Source organism: Nannobrachium achirus (genome assembly GCF_963921795.1).
Source record: "Nannobrachium achirus genome assembly, chromosome: 6".
In the NCBI taxonomy this organism is placed as follows: domain Eukaryota; kingdom Metazoa; phylum Chordata; class Actinopteri; order Myctophiformes; family Myctophidae; genus Nannobrachium; species Nannobrachium achirus.
In genome coordinates, this window is record NC_137815.1 from 59,703,465 (window position 1) to 59,721,856 (window position 18,392).

At 41.9% G+C, this 18,392-nt stretch overlaps 1 protein-coding gene across 1 annotated transcript in view; it reads right to left on the bottom strand.

The window, feature by feature from the left end:
* Positions 1-18,392, bottom strand: part of cntn4 (contactin 4) — a gene marked incomplete at its 5' end in the record, with an annotated part of 181,972 nt that overhangs the window by 89,827 nt on the left and 73,753 nt on the right. The window contains 2 exons of the mRNA XM_080728858.1: positions 1,640-1,742; positions 13,095-13,298. Coding sequence (XP_080584984.1) covers positions 1,640-1,742; positions 13,095-13,298 — 307 coding nt within the window. The remainder of the gene's footprint in view (positions 1-1,639; positions 1,743-13,094; positions 13,299-18,392) is intronic.

Consider the following 18,392-nt stretch of genomic DNA (forward strand, 5'->3'; position numbering starts at 1 on the left):
TGCAATGAAAAAAAATGTTTTTTTTTGTCAAGAATTTTGTCAATCAGACAAATGGTTCCAGAGATAGAGCTGTTTGAATGAAAAAAAGTGTCCATCCACTAGAATGGACACACATTTTCTCAATCAGCTAAACGAGGGAGCCAACACACAAACAGAGAAAACCATCTCTCTGATCTCAGGTCATTTTGACATCTTAAAAAAAAAAAAAAAAAATGATTTTTTATTTTATTTTATTTTTCTATACAAAAAACACAAAAGACGTCAAAGACGTCATTGGCACTGAACGTTTAAAAAAAAAACGTCATAGAGACGTCATTGGCACAGAAGGGGCCCCACCATGCTTTTCAAAATATATATTTTATATAAATATTGGTCCATAATACAGTTTTATACAGGTTTTAGCCTAAATAACCACTCGGATATTTACATTTCATGTTCTGCCTGTCTCTAATTCCAAGCCATTTCAGATGCAATACCAAAATGCCCTTTGTTGGCAACAGGGCGCTGTCTTTGGGCTAAAATTGGAACGATACAGAGAAGATTAGCATGGTACCACGATGAGAACCATGTAGAGTCAATCTAATTCAAGCCAATTTAATACCACTTTACCTCATGGTTGGGGGGGAAATGAGCCCCTTTGTGACATAAGCAAGGGGCCGATTTCAAAAGAGTACCATTACATTCAGAAATGCCCATTCAGAAAATCACTGAAATGAAAGGCAAGGCTTAGAGTTTTTTTGGGCTGGAAGAGACACTGGGAAGACCAAAAAACAAGAAAAAAATAATAAAAATGTGAAATTCATGGTGGGGCCCCTTTAACTAAAGACTTAAGGATTACTGGTCCCATCCTCTTTTACAGTACACTTTAAGACATAATAAGACAGAATAAGACAGAATAAAGCTATAATAAGAAATAATGTGTTGGTAATTAGAACTAATATTATTTTATTAGATAAAAACAAAGACAGAATAGCAGAAAGAGCGAATACATTATCTGGCAGCGGCAGGTACCGCCGCACGACCAGCAGTTCGACCGGCAGTCGCGCTGCATTGCCGCTGATAGAACTGGCGGCCACCGCGCGGACCAGCAGTTCGACCGGCAGTCCCGGCAGTAGGACCGGCGGCCGCCGCACGGAACGGTAGGTAGGACCGGCATCGCTGGTAACTGCCGCGGCAGCCACCACCGCACAGACGGGCAGTTTACCGCTACGGGACCTGCCGGTCCGTGGGGCGGCCGCCGGTCCTACTGCCGGGACTGCTGGTCCTATCGCCGGCGTTGCAGTGCGACTGCTGGTCAAACTGCCGGTCGTGCAGCAGTGTCTGCCGCTGCAGCTCCGCGGCAGGTGCCGGTGCCAGATAATGTATTCTCTCTTTCTACTATTCTGTCTTTGTTTCTGTCTAATAAAATATATTAGCTCTAATTACCAACACATTATTTCTTATTATGGCTTTATTCTGTCTTATTATGTCTTAAAGTGTACTGTAAAAGAGGATGGGACCGGATTACTTATAGATGAAGCCTGAAACTATTATCTAATAGGTGCATGGTTGACACACAGGAAAATTATTACGCTGGCTTTCAACTAACATTTTTCTTTTAATATGCCAGTGAGCTGTGGTAAGCTTGAGGTGTACATACTTCCCCAGTGCGAAGCATTCCAGTTTTACAGTGGATCCTTTGGCCACGTGGACAACCTCTGGAAATTGAACTTCGATCTTTGGCTCATATTCGCCCATCACACCTGAAGGATAAATGCAAAAGACAAAAGCTTTAGTCAGTGTGTACAAGACTAAAGCCCTGCTAGTGAAGCATAGGGTCCATCCTCTGGGGAGCATGAAGGACGTGCACATCATATTTCAAGGCAATCCAGCCAGTAGTTTTCTGACGCTGCCATCCTTAGAGCCCCGCCACTAGAGTTAAAGCAGGGTTGAAATATCTGAAATATTCTTAGTTTGATTAATACACGGGGATATTAACAAACACCTTCAAAGGCTCCAACCCCAGGGGCAGGAACCTGCGCCCACAAGGCATTTCTATTTCAGCTAAGTGCTCAACAGATGCCGTGTGGAAGTTCTGGCCGGGACCCCTGCTGTTCTCGTATGACAAGTTGAAAACACGTTTGAAGCACAGCGCCCCGCTGCTCAAAATTTAGAATATTTTAACCATCTAGCGCTCAATAGCCTCTGTGCTTAAAACATGTGGTGCTCTCTGCAGCTCTGTTGGAGAATGCTCAAACAGTGCCTCCTTCCTTTTGAAGAACTGAGGAGAGGAAAAGGGTAGTGGTAGTTAGTTCTCCAGCGGACACACAGCCTAATTTATAAGGTGTTGCACGTCAAAAATAGATGATCTGCAACCCCACAGTGTGTTGCATTTGCAACATATTTTACATCTGGGCTTGATATTACACTTCCAAGGGGAAATTGGTGAAAACATGTTGTAGCAATGCTAATGTAAAAAAAGGTCTCAGCATGCCAGTATATGGTCCAGGGACCACCAGTGGTCATTGAGGGGGTTCCAGGTGGTCCCAAGCTAAATGATGGAGAGTTGGTATAATTAAGGGGAGCAAATGCTAATTTCGTGCAATTTTGACTTAAAGCGCGAAATTTTGCACAGATGTAGTCCAGGGCTTGCTCTAATGATTTAGCTAGGGCGCCCGAGTCTGCGACCTTCGGGGTCGTCACAGCGGCCAAATCAAGTTGGGCTCCCATTGACTTTCTATACAGGAGGAAAATACCCAGAATTTTTTTTTTTTCTGGGTATTTAAGGAGGATCTGAGGGGTCTAACTAGGGGTTTGTCATGATGCTGAATCCATTGCTGGCATTTGTTTTGCACAAAAAACATTCAGTGGGCTAGAAATGGCCTCAGAAAACAATACACGTATGGGTGAGTATTCATGTTAGTCGGAGGCCTTAGGGTTTTTTTTTCTCGTGCTAATCAGTCTAAAAGTTCAAAATTTTGCACAGATGTAGCTCAGGGCATGCTCTAATGATTTAGCTAGGGCGCCCGAGTCTGCAACATCCGGGGTCGCCACAGCGGCCAAATCAAGTTGGGCTCCCATCGACTTTAGTGATGAAAAGTGATGAGTCATCACTTTTCAGAGTTTTGTTGGTGCTGTGGTGACCCCGAAGGTCGCCGACTCGGGCGCCCTAGCTAAATCATTAGAGCATGTCCTGAGCTACATCTGTGCAAAATGTTGCACTTTTAGACTGATTAGCACGAGAAAAAAAAACCCTAAGGCCTCCGACTAACATGAATACTCACCCATACGTGTATTGTTTTCTGAGGCCATTTCTAGCCCACTGAATGTTTTTTGTGCAAAACAAAGGCCTGCAATGGATTCAGCATCATGACAAACCCCTAGTTAGACCCCTCAGATCCTCCTTAAATACCCAGAAAAGAAAAAAAAATCTGGGTATTTTCCTCCTGTATAGAAAGTCAATGGGAGTCCAACTTGATTTGGCCGCTGTGGCGACCTCGAAGGTCGCAGACTCGGGCGCCCTAGCTAAATCATTAGAGCAAGCCCTGGGCTACATCTGTGCAAAATTTCGTGCTTTAAGTCAAAATTGCACGAAATTAGCATTTGCTCCCCTTAATCCCCACACTAATGGACCATTATTAGATCTTTAACTCTTGAGAGCGTAAAATGAAAGGATCCGGTCCATTTGGTTTCATTTTACACTCTCAAGAGTTAAAGGAGTAGTTCACCCCCAAAATGACTGCAACAAAAACTCAAAAATATTATTGAACCCCATAGCATGAGTAATCAATAGAAAAAAAGAATTGGGGGGTGAACTACTCCTTTAAATTATTCTAAAACACCTGCATTAATTTACAAGAAGCCTACACAATTAGAGAATGTTGAAGAATTGTTATTTTGGTCAAAGTTTGCCTGTTATCTCTTCTATGGTACCACATCAATACAGCACGGAATTGTGCACAAAATCTTATCCAAGAAAATATTCTACGTTTCTGGTCTGAGAGGCTGAATCTCTTAAAATCTGTGGTCTGTGGCTCAAATGCAGAATAAATAATGGACCTTGACATGAAAAATGTTGGTTTACGGCATCGTTCTGGTGCCTGGCTCAGACCACATACACCCATCGTTGAACTCAGCCTTTCTTTTTGATCTCAAGTACACAACTTGCACAGTTCAGGCAGATAGAACTCACAGATTGAAAACATTTATTTATTTATGAATAAATATTTATACTTTTTTTTTTATACATTATTTGATCTTGGCGTTCAGGCTCTGCAATATATATATTACTCTCTGCTCAGCACATTAGAAATACAACATTTTAAGAGCGGGGAGATATGCACATAATGTCCCCCCAGGGGCAGAGAGCCCACTGGTGGTGCTGCGATGGTGGTGGGAGCAAACAAGCGCATAATGTAAAACCTCTCGAGTGTCTCTGCCCGAACTAACTTGCAGGCTACGCATTGTGACACTACAACAAACAAAATCTGTTCACAGACAGATATACTGTATAAACACTCACACATTCAGAAGGTGAAAACAATACCAGCCATGCTGTGTATGGCTGTCGCAGATGGTAATTAACATTCCGGATCTGACTGTTCAGAAGGCTTGATATTTTACATCCCTGTGAAATGTGTGCTTACAGCTATGAACTAGAATCCCAAATGGGTGCTGTCATTACATCCACAAAGTCTTTCTGCCACCGACTGTCAGCAGAGCAGTTGCAGTATTTGTCACTCAATGAGTGGGGAAATGGTATTATTGATTCTGGCTTTCTAGGTTGTTTGACTTCTTCATGTCAACAAATCAAAACTGTCCATCATCTTTCGGACAGATGTGTGAATTTCTCGTCACATGAATGTTTCTCTCCGCCAGGCCGAAGGCAGCGACCGGAGATGATTTATCCCATCTGTCTGTGTCTGCATGTGGCTAATCTCACAAACTACTACTACAATGATCAGTGTCAAATTGCTTGTGCATGCTGCATGCCAAGGACCTGAATCCTTGAATATTCGTAAAATCAGACTCATGGTGGTGCAACTGTATAACAGCCCAATTCCAGTGGTGTAAAGTAACTAAATACATTTACTTAAGTACTGTACTTAAGTACAATTCTGAGGTATTTGTACTTTACTTGAGAATTTCCAATTTCCAATACTTTTACTTCTACTCCACTACATCTCAGATCCAAATATTGTACTTTTACTCCACTACATTTATTTGAAAACTTTAGTTAGTTACTTCGCAGGCATAAATTATATTATAAACATAGACATGAATCACTTCAGCCCTATCTTATACCGTGGCCATTTGAAAATAGCCAATCTACAAGTTTACAACGCATCGCATCGCGATGCGTTGTGAGCTTGTACATCTGCTATGCTTGTAGATCTGCTATGGCCTCTTGGGAATTATTGCTTTATTTGATAGTCCATACTGTTTGGCTGTAATTGTCTTCCCAAATTGGTGGGAAGGGCCCATCTATACTATAATTTTGCGAATGTCTGAGTGAGTGAGTGAGTGTCTGTCTGTCACAGCGTTTCTCCTCGGTGGCTGGAGCAATTGATCTGAAATCGCATCACCATAAGCATATGAACACACCTGACATAACTGTGAAGATGTATTGACATCGAAACGTTGTCACTTTTGCCTGTACCCTGTATCAATAAAAAGGCTTTAAAAGTCCGTGATTGCTCCAGTACGCTCCTTCTACACATTCAAGTCCTATTTCTGAGATGCACCGGACCGGCCTGAACTAGGCTAGAGGCGCGATGGATACTCCTCTTGCATAACTGTGAAGCCCGTTTGTCACTTTCACAAATCATATGCTGTATATTAGCATTTTTATGGTGTATCTACTATCTATTCTGCATCTAGCATGAGGCACATCTATTCTGCATCTAGCTTGAGGCAAAATGTTGCTTGTCCGCTGCTTGAAATCATAACAGATCTTGGGTATAGATGTCGTTTCTCTATACTCATATTTGGAAGCCTGGGCCATGTACATAAATTGACCAAGAGTGGTCTAGCAATCGCTGGCATGACAAAGGCCAAGGCCAAACAGCTGTCACAATACTGCTCTGTTTCAGCAGTTATGGGCAGTTTGTCTGTGTGGAGAAGAAGGTGCTATGTATATCCATGAAGTGTCCATGAAATATCAAAGCCCGTTAATATTTGTTTCCCTGTAAATTAATTGTAATTTGTGGATTCAAATAAAGAATTAAAATGTGCAGGCAGGCGGGTGTGTGTGCAGGCGGGTGGGCGGGCGGGCTGGGGGGGGGGGGGGGGGGACAGTATCTCTGTAGCCATTAAACGAAACGGGTTTCTTACATTGATGCTCCTACATCATGCAAGCACCAGTTAAAGTTACTTTCCATCCCTCATATACTGTGTGCACAGTGCATCCCATAACCCACACACTGCACATCATTTTGGAGCTCATATCTTTGAACGGGTAAGGGCTAGTTTGAACAAAATGACCATCTATCAATGGAGTCCCAAGCTTGAATCAAATGTTGCAGGGCCTCTGTTAGAGTGCATATCCTTTCAGCTTTGAACATAGGGACGCCACAAATGTGAAACAACTACTACTATGACTGTATCGTATGTCATAGCAACACTATTCTCCCCTGCGGATTCCTCGGGTCTTGGCGGCTGCAACCCTTGTAGCCTACCGGGGCAACCACAATTTGCACTTAAAATTGCTGTGTATGTATGACTTTCATAGACTGAATATAGCCACACTTTGGCTGACAGCTTCTAACTGCTTTATTGTCTCCACCAGCCGAAGGCTTGGGGGAGAGTATGTTTTCTCCCCTGTCCGTCTGTGCGTGCGTCCGTGCGTCCGTCCTTCGAGTTTGTTACCAGCTAATCTCCGGTGCCGTTGGCCCGGTCGCTGCCAAAATGAGCACACACACTCCCTGGATGCCAATTCAGAACCTCTGCCCCACATTTTTCAAATGGCCCTGTTCTAGCGCCACCATGAGGCCGATGTTTGCAAAACACATTTCTGTACACTACTCTTAGAGATTTTGTCTAAAATCCTACAAATCGGTAGGCACTAGGCAGTATCTCGACAGTCATGTGATTGACACGGATCTGTCTGATTTTCCATAATCTATCCTGATTGGCTAAGATTGGCTTCCAAAATTTGCAGGATTGGGCAGTTTTTAACAAAATGCCTCAAATCACAAACGCAGAGTGCAATAATCACGAAATTGCGCACACACGTTCCCACAAGGCAGAGGAAGAAATGCCACTTCAAATTTTTGAAATCAGCCTCATGGTGGCGCTATATCAGGCCGATTTGTGGTTTTACCTTTAAGTCCACCGATCAGTTTCAAACTTTGTAAGCGCACTCCCTGGATGCCAATTCAGAACCTCTGCCCCACATTTTTCACATGAGCCTGTTCTAGCGCCACCAGGAGGCCAATTTGTGCAAAACTACCTTTTGGCCAGTAAAAAATCACGCAAATCGGTAGACAGTATCTCTACAGTCATGTGATCGACACGGATCTGTCTGATTTTCCATATTCCATCCTGATTGGCTAAGATTGGCTTGCAAAGTTTGTAAGATTGGTCCGTTTTGGACAAAATGCCTCAAATCACAAAGTGCAATTAACATGAAATCGCGCACACACGTTCCCACTAGGCAGAGGAAGAAATGTCACTTCACATTTTTGAAATCAGCCTCATGGTGACGCTATAACAGGCCAATTCGTGGTTTTACCTATAACTCCACCGATCAGTTTCAAACTTTGTAAGCGCACTCCCTAGAGGCCAAGGAAAAACCGTCTCCTTGTATTTTTCACATCAGCCTTTTATAGCGCCACCAGGAGGCCGACTTATGTAACACACATTTTTGGATATTACTCCTTCAGATTTTACCCAAAATTAACACAAATCAATACACAGTATCTCTACAGTCATATGATCAAGACCGATCTGTCCCATATTCAATATTCCTTCCTGATTGGCTAACATTGGCCTCCAAACTTTGCAGGATTGATCCGTTTCGAACAAAATGCCTCAAATCATGAACACAGCGTGCAATTGTAATTAAATTGTGCACGCACATTCACAAAAGGCCAAGGAAGACATTACACTAGAAAATGTTCAAATCAGCCTCATGGTGGCGCCATGAAAGGTCTAAGATTGGTGAAGAACACATGCCACGCTTTTTACATTGGCCTATTACAGCACCACCAGAACGCCTGGCCTGGTGGAGACCTTTGCTCGGAAGAGCACTGCTTCTAGTTCTATTTCGTTTAATGACAATTTGGACAGACATGGGGGCCACTGTCATTTACATTTACGCCCTAATTTGTATTACTGATTTCCTGTACAAGTTAAATGCCTTTTCGTAAGTGCACAATGCCAAAAACATGTCATTACAGATCACATAGACATAATGATGGAGGAGTGTGCCTCCACTGAGTGCCCCTTTCTATATTTCTACTAATTTGGCTTACCTTCAATGGTGCCAGTAAAAAGCTCTACTATTCATGGTTTCAAATGAAGCTGTTTTACAACAGTCTTTTTCAACAGTACTGTTAAAACATTGCTCTGTAAAAATGGCTCTCGAGGTGGAGGAAACAGGCAAATGTAATCTCTTTGATTTTGTGAGGCATGTGTTATCTGGGTGTTTCCCTGAAAGACTGTGAAAGCTAATTCAGATCCTTATCACGACCTGTCCAATACTGGAGTGGAACCACAGCCCTATAACCTATGTTAAAGAGACAGTTATAAGAGGACTAGTAATTGTCTTATTCCATAACCTTTTGTAGGAGACACCTGTTTAATGTGACCCTCTTGGTTGGTATTGATGGTTTGATACTAGAGCACTACCCCAGCATCAATTATATAAAAGTTTGAATGACAAAGAAGGAATTCACCAAAGGGGTGAATTGCTCTGGTATCACTTGGAAAATTGATTTCTCAAATCTGTTCAAACATCACATAATCACATAATTCACTGCATATCACAATCAGGTAAACAACATTATACTGTAGGAAATGTATAAAATGAATTCCCTGGAGATTTTTTTTTAACTCAAGCATTGTGAGTGACATGATACACCTCATCAAATATCAGCTGTGTTAAAAACTTTATGCACACCACCCATCTCATCTTAGAGCTATTTCACCCAGTCTAGTGTGACAGTTAAAAAAGCTGCTGACCCACAATTTTCACAATTAGATAAATGTTATGTAAATGATAGTTATTGAATTAGACATATTAGAAATGCTAGTATAGATATCTAAAAGTTATCTGTACTATCTGGGCAAGGTACCAGATTGTGTTACCCATCTTTACAGGTTAGATAGATTGGTTGCAGAGACTAGAGTTAGTAGAGTAGTCTTCGTGTGCTACTAATAATATTCAAATGGGACAAGCTTTCCCTGTATCTAATGTATTTCATACAGTGTCAACATTGAACATTCATCTCATTAAATGATGTTTGGCAATCACCAGATAAAATGGAGAACTGAAGCCCACAATAATAAAGTAATAAAGAATGTTGCATCTTTTTATTTTTATAATTTCTTTCACCCTTTATTCCCCCCATTTCCTCCCAATGAACATGAGCCCTAACCAACCTGCTGGAGTCGCTAATGCAGTGACAGCTCGGCCCTCCCCATGCGGCAAAACAACCAGCTGTGTTCTTTGGAACACCCAGCCCAGCCGAAGGCACCGTGGAGCTTTTGAACCCCAGTCTCCATGGTGGTTTTGACCCCTTTTCTTCCCCAATTTAGCCGTTATGCCAATTGATTCCTCCCCACACACTGTGTCCCTCCACTGCGGTTGTATGCTACTGACTCACCTACCATTGAGGAGCCCCCACCGGGAGGCTCCCGCCCAACACTCCCTGCTGACAGGTGCCGCCCCAGGCAGTAGCATTATGTACAGTGACAATTATCACCCTCCACCGCCCAGCTTCCCTTCCCCGAACACCGGCCAATGTTCGCGTAGACCAGGTGTGGGCAACTTTGATGATGGCGAAGGGCCACTATATTACAGAGGGCCACATTGCAAATTGCTACGTCCTACTTTGTCATTCTAGTATCTCATACAAAAGAAGCACAAATAGCAGATCTACAAGCTCAAAACGCGTCGCGTGCGACGCGTTTTGAGCTTGTAGATCTGCTATTTTAGCTTCTTTTGAATAGGAATCCTGAATAATTTGTTATTCTTTTTGAATTGGAATCCTGAAATGTAACATTTTGATTTAATTTAAAATGCGTTTAGTTACTTACTATCAAAACCTCCACCGCCTGTCTGTCAGTCAGTCAGTCTGTCACGTCACGTCACACTTTTGCCCTGCTCATATCTCCGCAACCGTTGCCCCGATCCATGCCAAATTTTGCCAAACCACAAGCTCCACCCATCAATTCTCACATGGCCCTCTTCTAGCGCCACCATGAGGCCGATTCTTGCAAAACACATTTTTGGACACTGCTCCTACAATTTTTGCCCTAAAATCACGCAAATCGGTACACAGTATGTCTACACTCATCTCATCAACATGGATTTGTCCCATTTAGCGCCACCTTCGGGCCGATTTTTTAAAACACATTTTTGGACACTACTCCTACAGATTTGGCCCTAAAATCACGCAAATCGCTACACAGTATCTCTACACTCATGTCATCAACATGGATCTGTCCCATATAGCGCCACCATCAGGCCGATTTTTTCAAACACATTTTTGGACACTGCTCCTACAAATTTTTACCTAAAATCACGCAAATCGGTACACACTTGCTCTACACTCATGTCATCACCATGGATCTGTCATACTTAGCGCCACCTTCAGGCCGATTTTTTAAAACACATTTTTGGACACTGCTCCTACAGATTTTGCCCTAAAATCACGCAAATCGCTACACAGTATGTCTGCACTCATGTCATCAACAGGGATCTGTCCAATAGAGCGCCACCATCAGGCCAATCTTTTCAAACACATTTTTGGACACTGCTCCTACACATTTTGGCCTAAAATCACGTTGCGACCTGACGGTCGCTTATCTCCCGATTAGGGAGTCTTACTGGTATATCAGTATTGTGATATTAACCTGAGGGCCGCATTAAAGGGATATTCCACTTTCAAAAAAACTCTGCCTGGCATGGTTCTGCCTCCCCAGCTCCAGGGCCTCTCCCCACACACACCCATTGTAACTTCAAACTCCATTTTAACCATGATAGATTCATTAAAAACACCCATTATTTTTTCTGGTGACTCATAATACCCTCCTAATACGTGAGCAGACCGTGTTTTTTCCGATAACATTTTTCATTTATTTTTAATAATTTTGTTTTGTATTTAATTTTTCTCATTTTCCCAAAGAATTATTAAAAATAAATGTGTGGAGAGGCCCTGGGCCTGGAGGGCAGATAACATTTACATCAAATATCTAAATATTGAATGAAGTAAATTAAAGACTGTTCAGGGAGTTCATAAAAGCCCGATTAGATGATAAAGTGACCAAAAGTTTTTTTGAAAGTGGAATATCCCTTTAAGTGAAGGTGGGGGCCGCATGTGGCCCCCGGGCCGCCAGGGGTCCCCAAACTTTTTCCAGTGTTTGTAACAGAAAAAGTGTGACGATCGCAGGGGTGCCTAAATGTAAACTTTTATTGTTTTCCAGAAAACCACACATAACCATATATTAATAACCCTTTCTGAGATCAAATAACCCTCTCTGGGTTCTTCACAGAAAAAAAAATATGTCAGGAAATATATAATAACACTATTTATGAAATCAATAAAAATCAAATAACCCTCTCTGGGTTCTTCACAGAAAGAAAGTTTCTATTGTGCCTTGCACAATCTTAGGTAAAAGTTCAGCTTCACATGTCAGAGCAGAATCTAGTCTTACCCAACATTTTTGCCATTATTCCGTTCTGGGGGGCTCACGTTCACGTTCTATGACTGGGGCAAAGTGAGGTCGTAGTAGCAACATTTTTATTATTATTATTTTTTGCATCATTGTTCAGGGGGCCGGGTCAAATGTGGAGGTGGGCCGTGTCCGGCCCCCGGGCCTTAGTTTGGGGACCCCAAGACGCTCACCAAAGCCAGATGTACCACGATGGACAGGAACCCACAACGCGTGGGCAGAGGCACATTACCACTGTGCCAGTGCAAATATTACTGTCTTCTGTGAGATTACATAAAAAACATCTTTCTGGGACAAAGGTCCGCAATTAGATTGCTTGCTGCGGAGGATAACCTTTCCGCTGGAGTGCCTTGATAAGGCCAACCTAAAGCACTGGATCAACATACTGAAGGACATGCTGAAATTAGGAAAGAAAAAGCTAATTAACCTTTGCATTTCATTTGTATTCCTTAAGTCCACTTGTCCTACTTTATATTTCCCCCCAAAAAACAAGATTGACTTTTTAGTATGACCATGAGGCAAATCCACTGCAATATTTAACACATCTTTTTCATAAACCAACCTAGTATCTTCAGTGCTGTAGGAGAGAGCTGTGTTTATCCAGGGCACATTTCAGGGAGAAGTAACTATATCACTTTCAAACGTTGTAACAGTGGTAATGAAGAGTGGGTGAGTGTAGGGCTCACCATCAGGGTTGTCACACCAAATTCTGGGCCCTGGGTACAAGGATTCACTGCGGACCCCCGCACAATTATTTTGTGCTTTAACTATTGAAAAATAGCAGATACAAGCAGCGCGGCACAGAGTGCCGCGCTGCGAGCTTGTAGATCTGCTATTTTTAAAAGATCTTGAAAATGTGTCTATTTCAATTAGAATATTTCAAATCCAAATTCAATCCAATTCAAAGATCTTTTGAAAACACAATGTTTCTATGTCAGTGTTTTTCATGTGAAGGACCCCTAAAATGATATGTATTTGACCACGGACCCCCATCTCAAAACATTTAGTTCCAGGGACCCCCCAGAAGTAAAATTTGAGTTACAAATGTTCGCTTAAAAAATACATTATATTCAAAGATTTGCACAACTTTTCACGACTTTTCAAAAATAGCGGATCTACAAGCTGCTATTTTTCAATAGTTAAAGCATAAAATAATGAAGCCCCCTCCACCTTGGGCCCTAGTAACTCAGTCCCACTTTCCCCCTCTTGTGACTCACCATCACTGCGTAGCACTAGTGGCGTCGGTGGCCCCTGAACCCGGGTCTTTGTGACAGTGTTGGTGACCACACACGTGTAGTTGCCCACATCAGAAGGTTCCACTTTGGCGATGTACAGATTCCCCGTCTCCTGGGAGATAAAACGACGAGTATCCTGCTTCACAAACGATGGGTACTCGTTAAAGATCCAGGTGAATATCGGCTCTGTGGAGGAAAAAAGAGAGGACCATGTCTTTAGGTTAAAATAAAACAAAAATATATGCTGTTGAAAAGGTTAATCTTTTCAAAATACCAGAGAATACCTTTCCTTTTTTTATATATATATAAATATTGTACTTTTATTCCTCCACTACAATTATATGAAAACTTTAGTTACTAGTTACTTTGTAGATTTTCATTATTATTACAAAACACACCAACCACTTCAGCCCTATATATATATATTTATATATACAGTATAACTTCATGGCATATTTACCGCTAAAAATGTACAAGTCGAAAACAAACAAGCCACCAGAGATTAGAATTCAGGTGTCTAACTTTCTCCTCCCGTGCTCTGGACGTTTTCTTTTAGCGCAGGTAATGGCGGCTATGTTCTGCTGTCTAATCGACTGGAAGCACTGGAACGATCCTACAGCGCTGGTAGTAGGCTAATGTTGACTGTTCAGAATGACTTCTCCCCCCGCTCATACGATCACAGTGTGTGTGTGTGTGTGTGTGTGTGTGTGTGCGTGCGTGTGCGTGTGCGTGCGTGCGCGCGCGGGTGTGTGTGTGTGTGTGCGTGTGCGTGTGCGTGTGCGTGTGTGTGTGGTGACAGAAAATAGTGTTTTCAGAGAGACCACGTGACTTACTGTATCATACTATGAGAATTTCGAGGCGTGTCATAGGCACTTTAAGTAAAACATGTGAGTACCTCTTCCATCACTGACACAAAGCATTATCAGCTTTCTAGTGGGACTGCTGCTGAATCCATAATGAGGATTCCTTGATCGTTCTATTTCACAGCAGCCGAAAAGCATAATAAAATCTTGACACCAGTAAAATCTCAACGGTGGAACATAAGTCTAGATAACGGATAAAGGGAACATTCCCTTTCTCAGGTCAGGTTTACCATATATAGAGGGTTTAAGAGAGGTAGGTTAGGGTGCAGGCCATATTAGCAATAACTGTAACTGTCAGGCTGCTATAATCAATGAGCACTCTGTAAGTCTAAATGTCAGCATATGTCTAGCGTCACATTACTGTGTAGAAATGTTTCAAAATGAACCAAACACACGCTGACCTTTTGAGCAGGACATTGCATATCGTCGTTGTCGGCTGAAAACCTTGTATGTCCAAAACCGTTTTGCATTGATCATTTTAAAAATGATTTAAACTAGTGAAAACAGCCGATCTACAAGCACACAATGCCTCGCACCGCGAGGCGTTGTGTGACAGCCTTGTATGATGAAGCAGGGCTTTACTTTGCGAAAGAACGTACAAATTTGAAACTTGGAGATACAAGGTTTCCACCCGACAACGACGATATGAATGATGTCACATAGCAAATCAGAGCGTCGGTGGGGTTCAACCAGTCTAATAAATTGACCGACACATACTCTAGTATTTCCCTGCTGAGCCGAATCAAACCCTTCCACTTGTTAGTAGGCTGGTAATTAGACAAAATCGTCTTGGAGGATTTACTTTCCCTCATGCCGTCCAAACTGCCCGGCCATTTATCACAGCATGTTCCTGCACTCCAGCTGGCTGTTAGAAACAGGTACAGTAGGCTACAGGAGACAGTGGAGCGGGCCAATTGATGTACTCTCAGCCAGGGCTTGGGCTTTGCATGGTGTGTGTGCCTCTATGTGTGTGTGTGTGTGTGTATGCTTGTGTGCGTGTGTGCATGCGTACGTGCGTGTGCGCGCGCGTGTTGAAACTGAACAGAGGGTGGTGGCACAGGAGAGAGGGCCACGGGGAGAAGGAACACTCTAAGGCGGGACAAGGCATGTTTTTGTGCTCATTTCCTCTCCAGTGCCTTTTGCAACGTGGCTGCACCTGCTCTCGTCCAATGTTTACAAGGCATATGAATGAATGACAAAACACGGGCTGCAGCATCCCGCCGAGAGTGGGAATATAATGAGATGGCCAAGGAGGGAGCCACACGCCGTCGCAAGGATATTTACTGTACATTACAGTCAGAAGAACAGATTTTATGTCTTCTTGGCCTTTCACAATGATTACAGATTTGCCTAATCACAATTATTTGAGATAATCACTATTATGTTTGCATAAGCGTAATAATCAATTCCATGTTGAAAAACGTTGATACATTTTCAATTATTTCAAATAAAAATAGCCGTGCATGCTATAACATGCTCACAGCGTGTCGTGAAGCGTTGTGAACTTGTAGATTGGCTGTTTCCACATTAAATAATCTAAATTATTAAATATCAGTATTAGAGACAATAAGTCACAGTCAGTTCTTTGTATTTTTATGTTATTTGTCATATCTGTCCTGTGAAATTTCTGTTTACGAAACCTAAACGCCAAACAGATATTAAATGTGTATTATTATGTTCCAATATTCAATGCCAAGTCAACATTCATGATCGTGACAGCCCTATATGGGTGATTGATATGTCACTCCCCTTACAAAAAGCAGGACTTCTCTAGGATATAACTTATAATTAGTGTCGAAATCCAAATGCCAAGGGAAATCAATATTAACATATTTGCACTGTGTAAACAACATTTCCATGGTGACAGGGAACCGGCTTATGACGAGAGCGGCTTTCGCACATCAGCTCAAATTGACATTTGTACTCTGCTTTCTTTCCCTTTTTTTTTCAATGAATGCAAAATTGGGATGCAGACAGACCTGGCAGAGCATCTCTTTGAAATACAGTTGAACTTGAAATCAGTAATTACGGTATGTTATAATTGTATAATATTACTGCTGCTACAACCATCATCATCATCATCATCACCACCACCACCACCAACAATAATAATAATGTTTTTGCAATAAGAGGCCCGTTGCACCAAACCTAGATTGGGGATTAAGCCTGGATTTATCACCTATCCTGGCTTAAGTTATCCAGGATCAGCGATGAATCGGTTTCATGAAAGCTAAGTTATCTCTGCTGATTAGCCTAGCCAGTTAACCTGGATATGTTTAGCCTTGACTCAGTTTCATGAAATCAATTCCACATTAGTTACCACGGACATTTAGCTCTGAAGTTATCCTGCACCGGACCAGGCTAACAGCCAAGGTTTATTAATCCAGTGCCTTGTGAAATAGCTGTTAGTCCAATGTCTCCAATCGTAAACCAATGACTTTTCCACTTAATGACTCAATGACTTAATTCAACACCTATGTTTGTATATGCACTCATTTTAATTACCCTGCATTAAAAAATAAAATACAAATATTCAATTTAATTATATTACTGAAATAGTGTGTGACCATATGTTGACCACATTGTTGTTTAAATGTTTGATAATATATTGCCGAAGTTCTTGAGATTATAAAAAATGGATAAGGTGGTCTAAGAGTGTGGTCTGTAGGTGTAATTATTCTATAGCTTCACAGCGCGCCTGTCTGTTTTTCATGTGAGCCGAGGCTTGCGTCCCCCTGTGCCCCCGTCTCCTTGTCCTTGCTCTCTTGCGCGGTGTGAGAGAGAGACGCGGGGAGGGGGGTTGAGAACGCCGCTCTGGTCTTTGGTTCAATGATTGGTCACGATCAAGGAATATACGATCGAACTAATGGGCTTTTAAAGGAATACGTGAACACGCATTCAGCCTGGCTTGATCCTGGCTCGACAAAGTCGCTCCTTCTCAGCCTGGCTTGGCGTTGGTGGAACGGAACAAACCAGGCTGTACGGAGATGGCTTTGTCAAACCTGGATTTGGCTTAAATCCTGGCTTAATTAATTCTGCTTTAGTGAAACTGGTCATGGCTTTTGAGAAGTACCAATACTGTACATCTACCGTAATACTTCACAGTGTGGGATTGAATTATTGTGCTGAGCGGTTATTGATCGCTTTGCAGATCCAAGTCACTATGAATGAACTTCAGTCAATGGAAGAGACACTGGAATAAATTCAAAAGGCGCATAGCTTGGCACTTTTAGTTTGAGCATTGAATATGCAAAGTTAGGACAGGAACAATTCAAATGTGTGACTTTGCACTTCAATCACACCCACATGGATCTGTGATAACAAAGGGATGGTGTTGCAACACAGAGATGCTAAAACATAAAAAAAAAACTATAACAAACAAAAGTAAATCTACCAAATGTTTCCAATAACCACATGTGCATTGTGTTACAATAGTTTAGCATGACATATCTTATATTGTGAAAATATGTTTTACTTCTATTGCTTTCACCGCTGTCAAAAAATTCAATAATCTAATTTGAGCTCCAAGATGAATGTGCACTTCATCCTCAACTAATAGCTACAGTGCAACTATTGAATGTCCACAAATGGGTGATGATTTAAAGATAATAAGTGCTATATATCTCTTAGGGGTGATTTATACTACTTGATACTTGCATGTCAGTGTCCTGCACCTAAAATAGCAGAATAGCAAGATCACATAGCGCCACGCTGCAACTGGTGCGCTTGTAAATCAGCTGTTTTTGACACAGTGCGAGTGCGTAACAAAAACTAAAATAAATCAGGCATTACTGTCAAAGAGGTGAGTGTTCAGTGATTTACTTTAGGCCTACAATACTTAATGAACATTTCAGTCAATACACATGACTGCATGTAAATATGCCAGATTTAGCTAGAAGCTCATTTCCATCTGTAGTCCCACATACAAATACGCCACAGTGACAACAGGATGACAAATAGAGAGAAACAATATACAACTCAACTGCCTACAAATAAATAAATACAATTAAAATACCATACCTAAGTTAAGCCTAACTAACAACCTAAATACCTACTGTATAGTCTAATAGCACCCTGGGCACAATATGACTTCCGCTTGGTTCCAAGATTTCTAGCGGAAGTGCTGCGTTTAACGGAAGTTACGTCATGCGGTGCGGGTCTGTTTACATTCCCCAGCGAAAAAACACAAATAGATTGAAGCTCTTAACTCGCTCTTAATAGGTGTAACATCACCTGAATCAATGTTTTTGTTTGTATATTGTTTATTGCGAGCGCAACCGATGGAGCAGGAGACATAGACCAGATTTTTTTCCAGCGGGGAATACGTTTGCAGGATCTAAGATTTAAAATGGATCAATGCTCACATGGTTGAGACAATTTTAACTAATTGTTTTAGTTGTGTTAAAGGAACACAGCG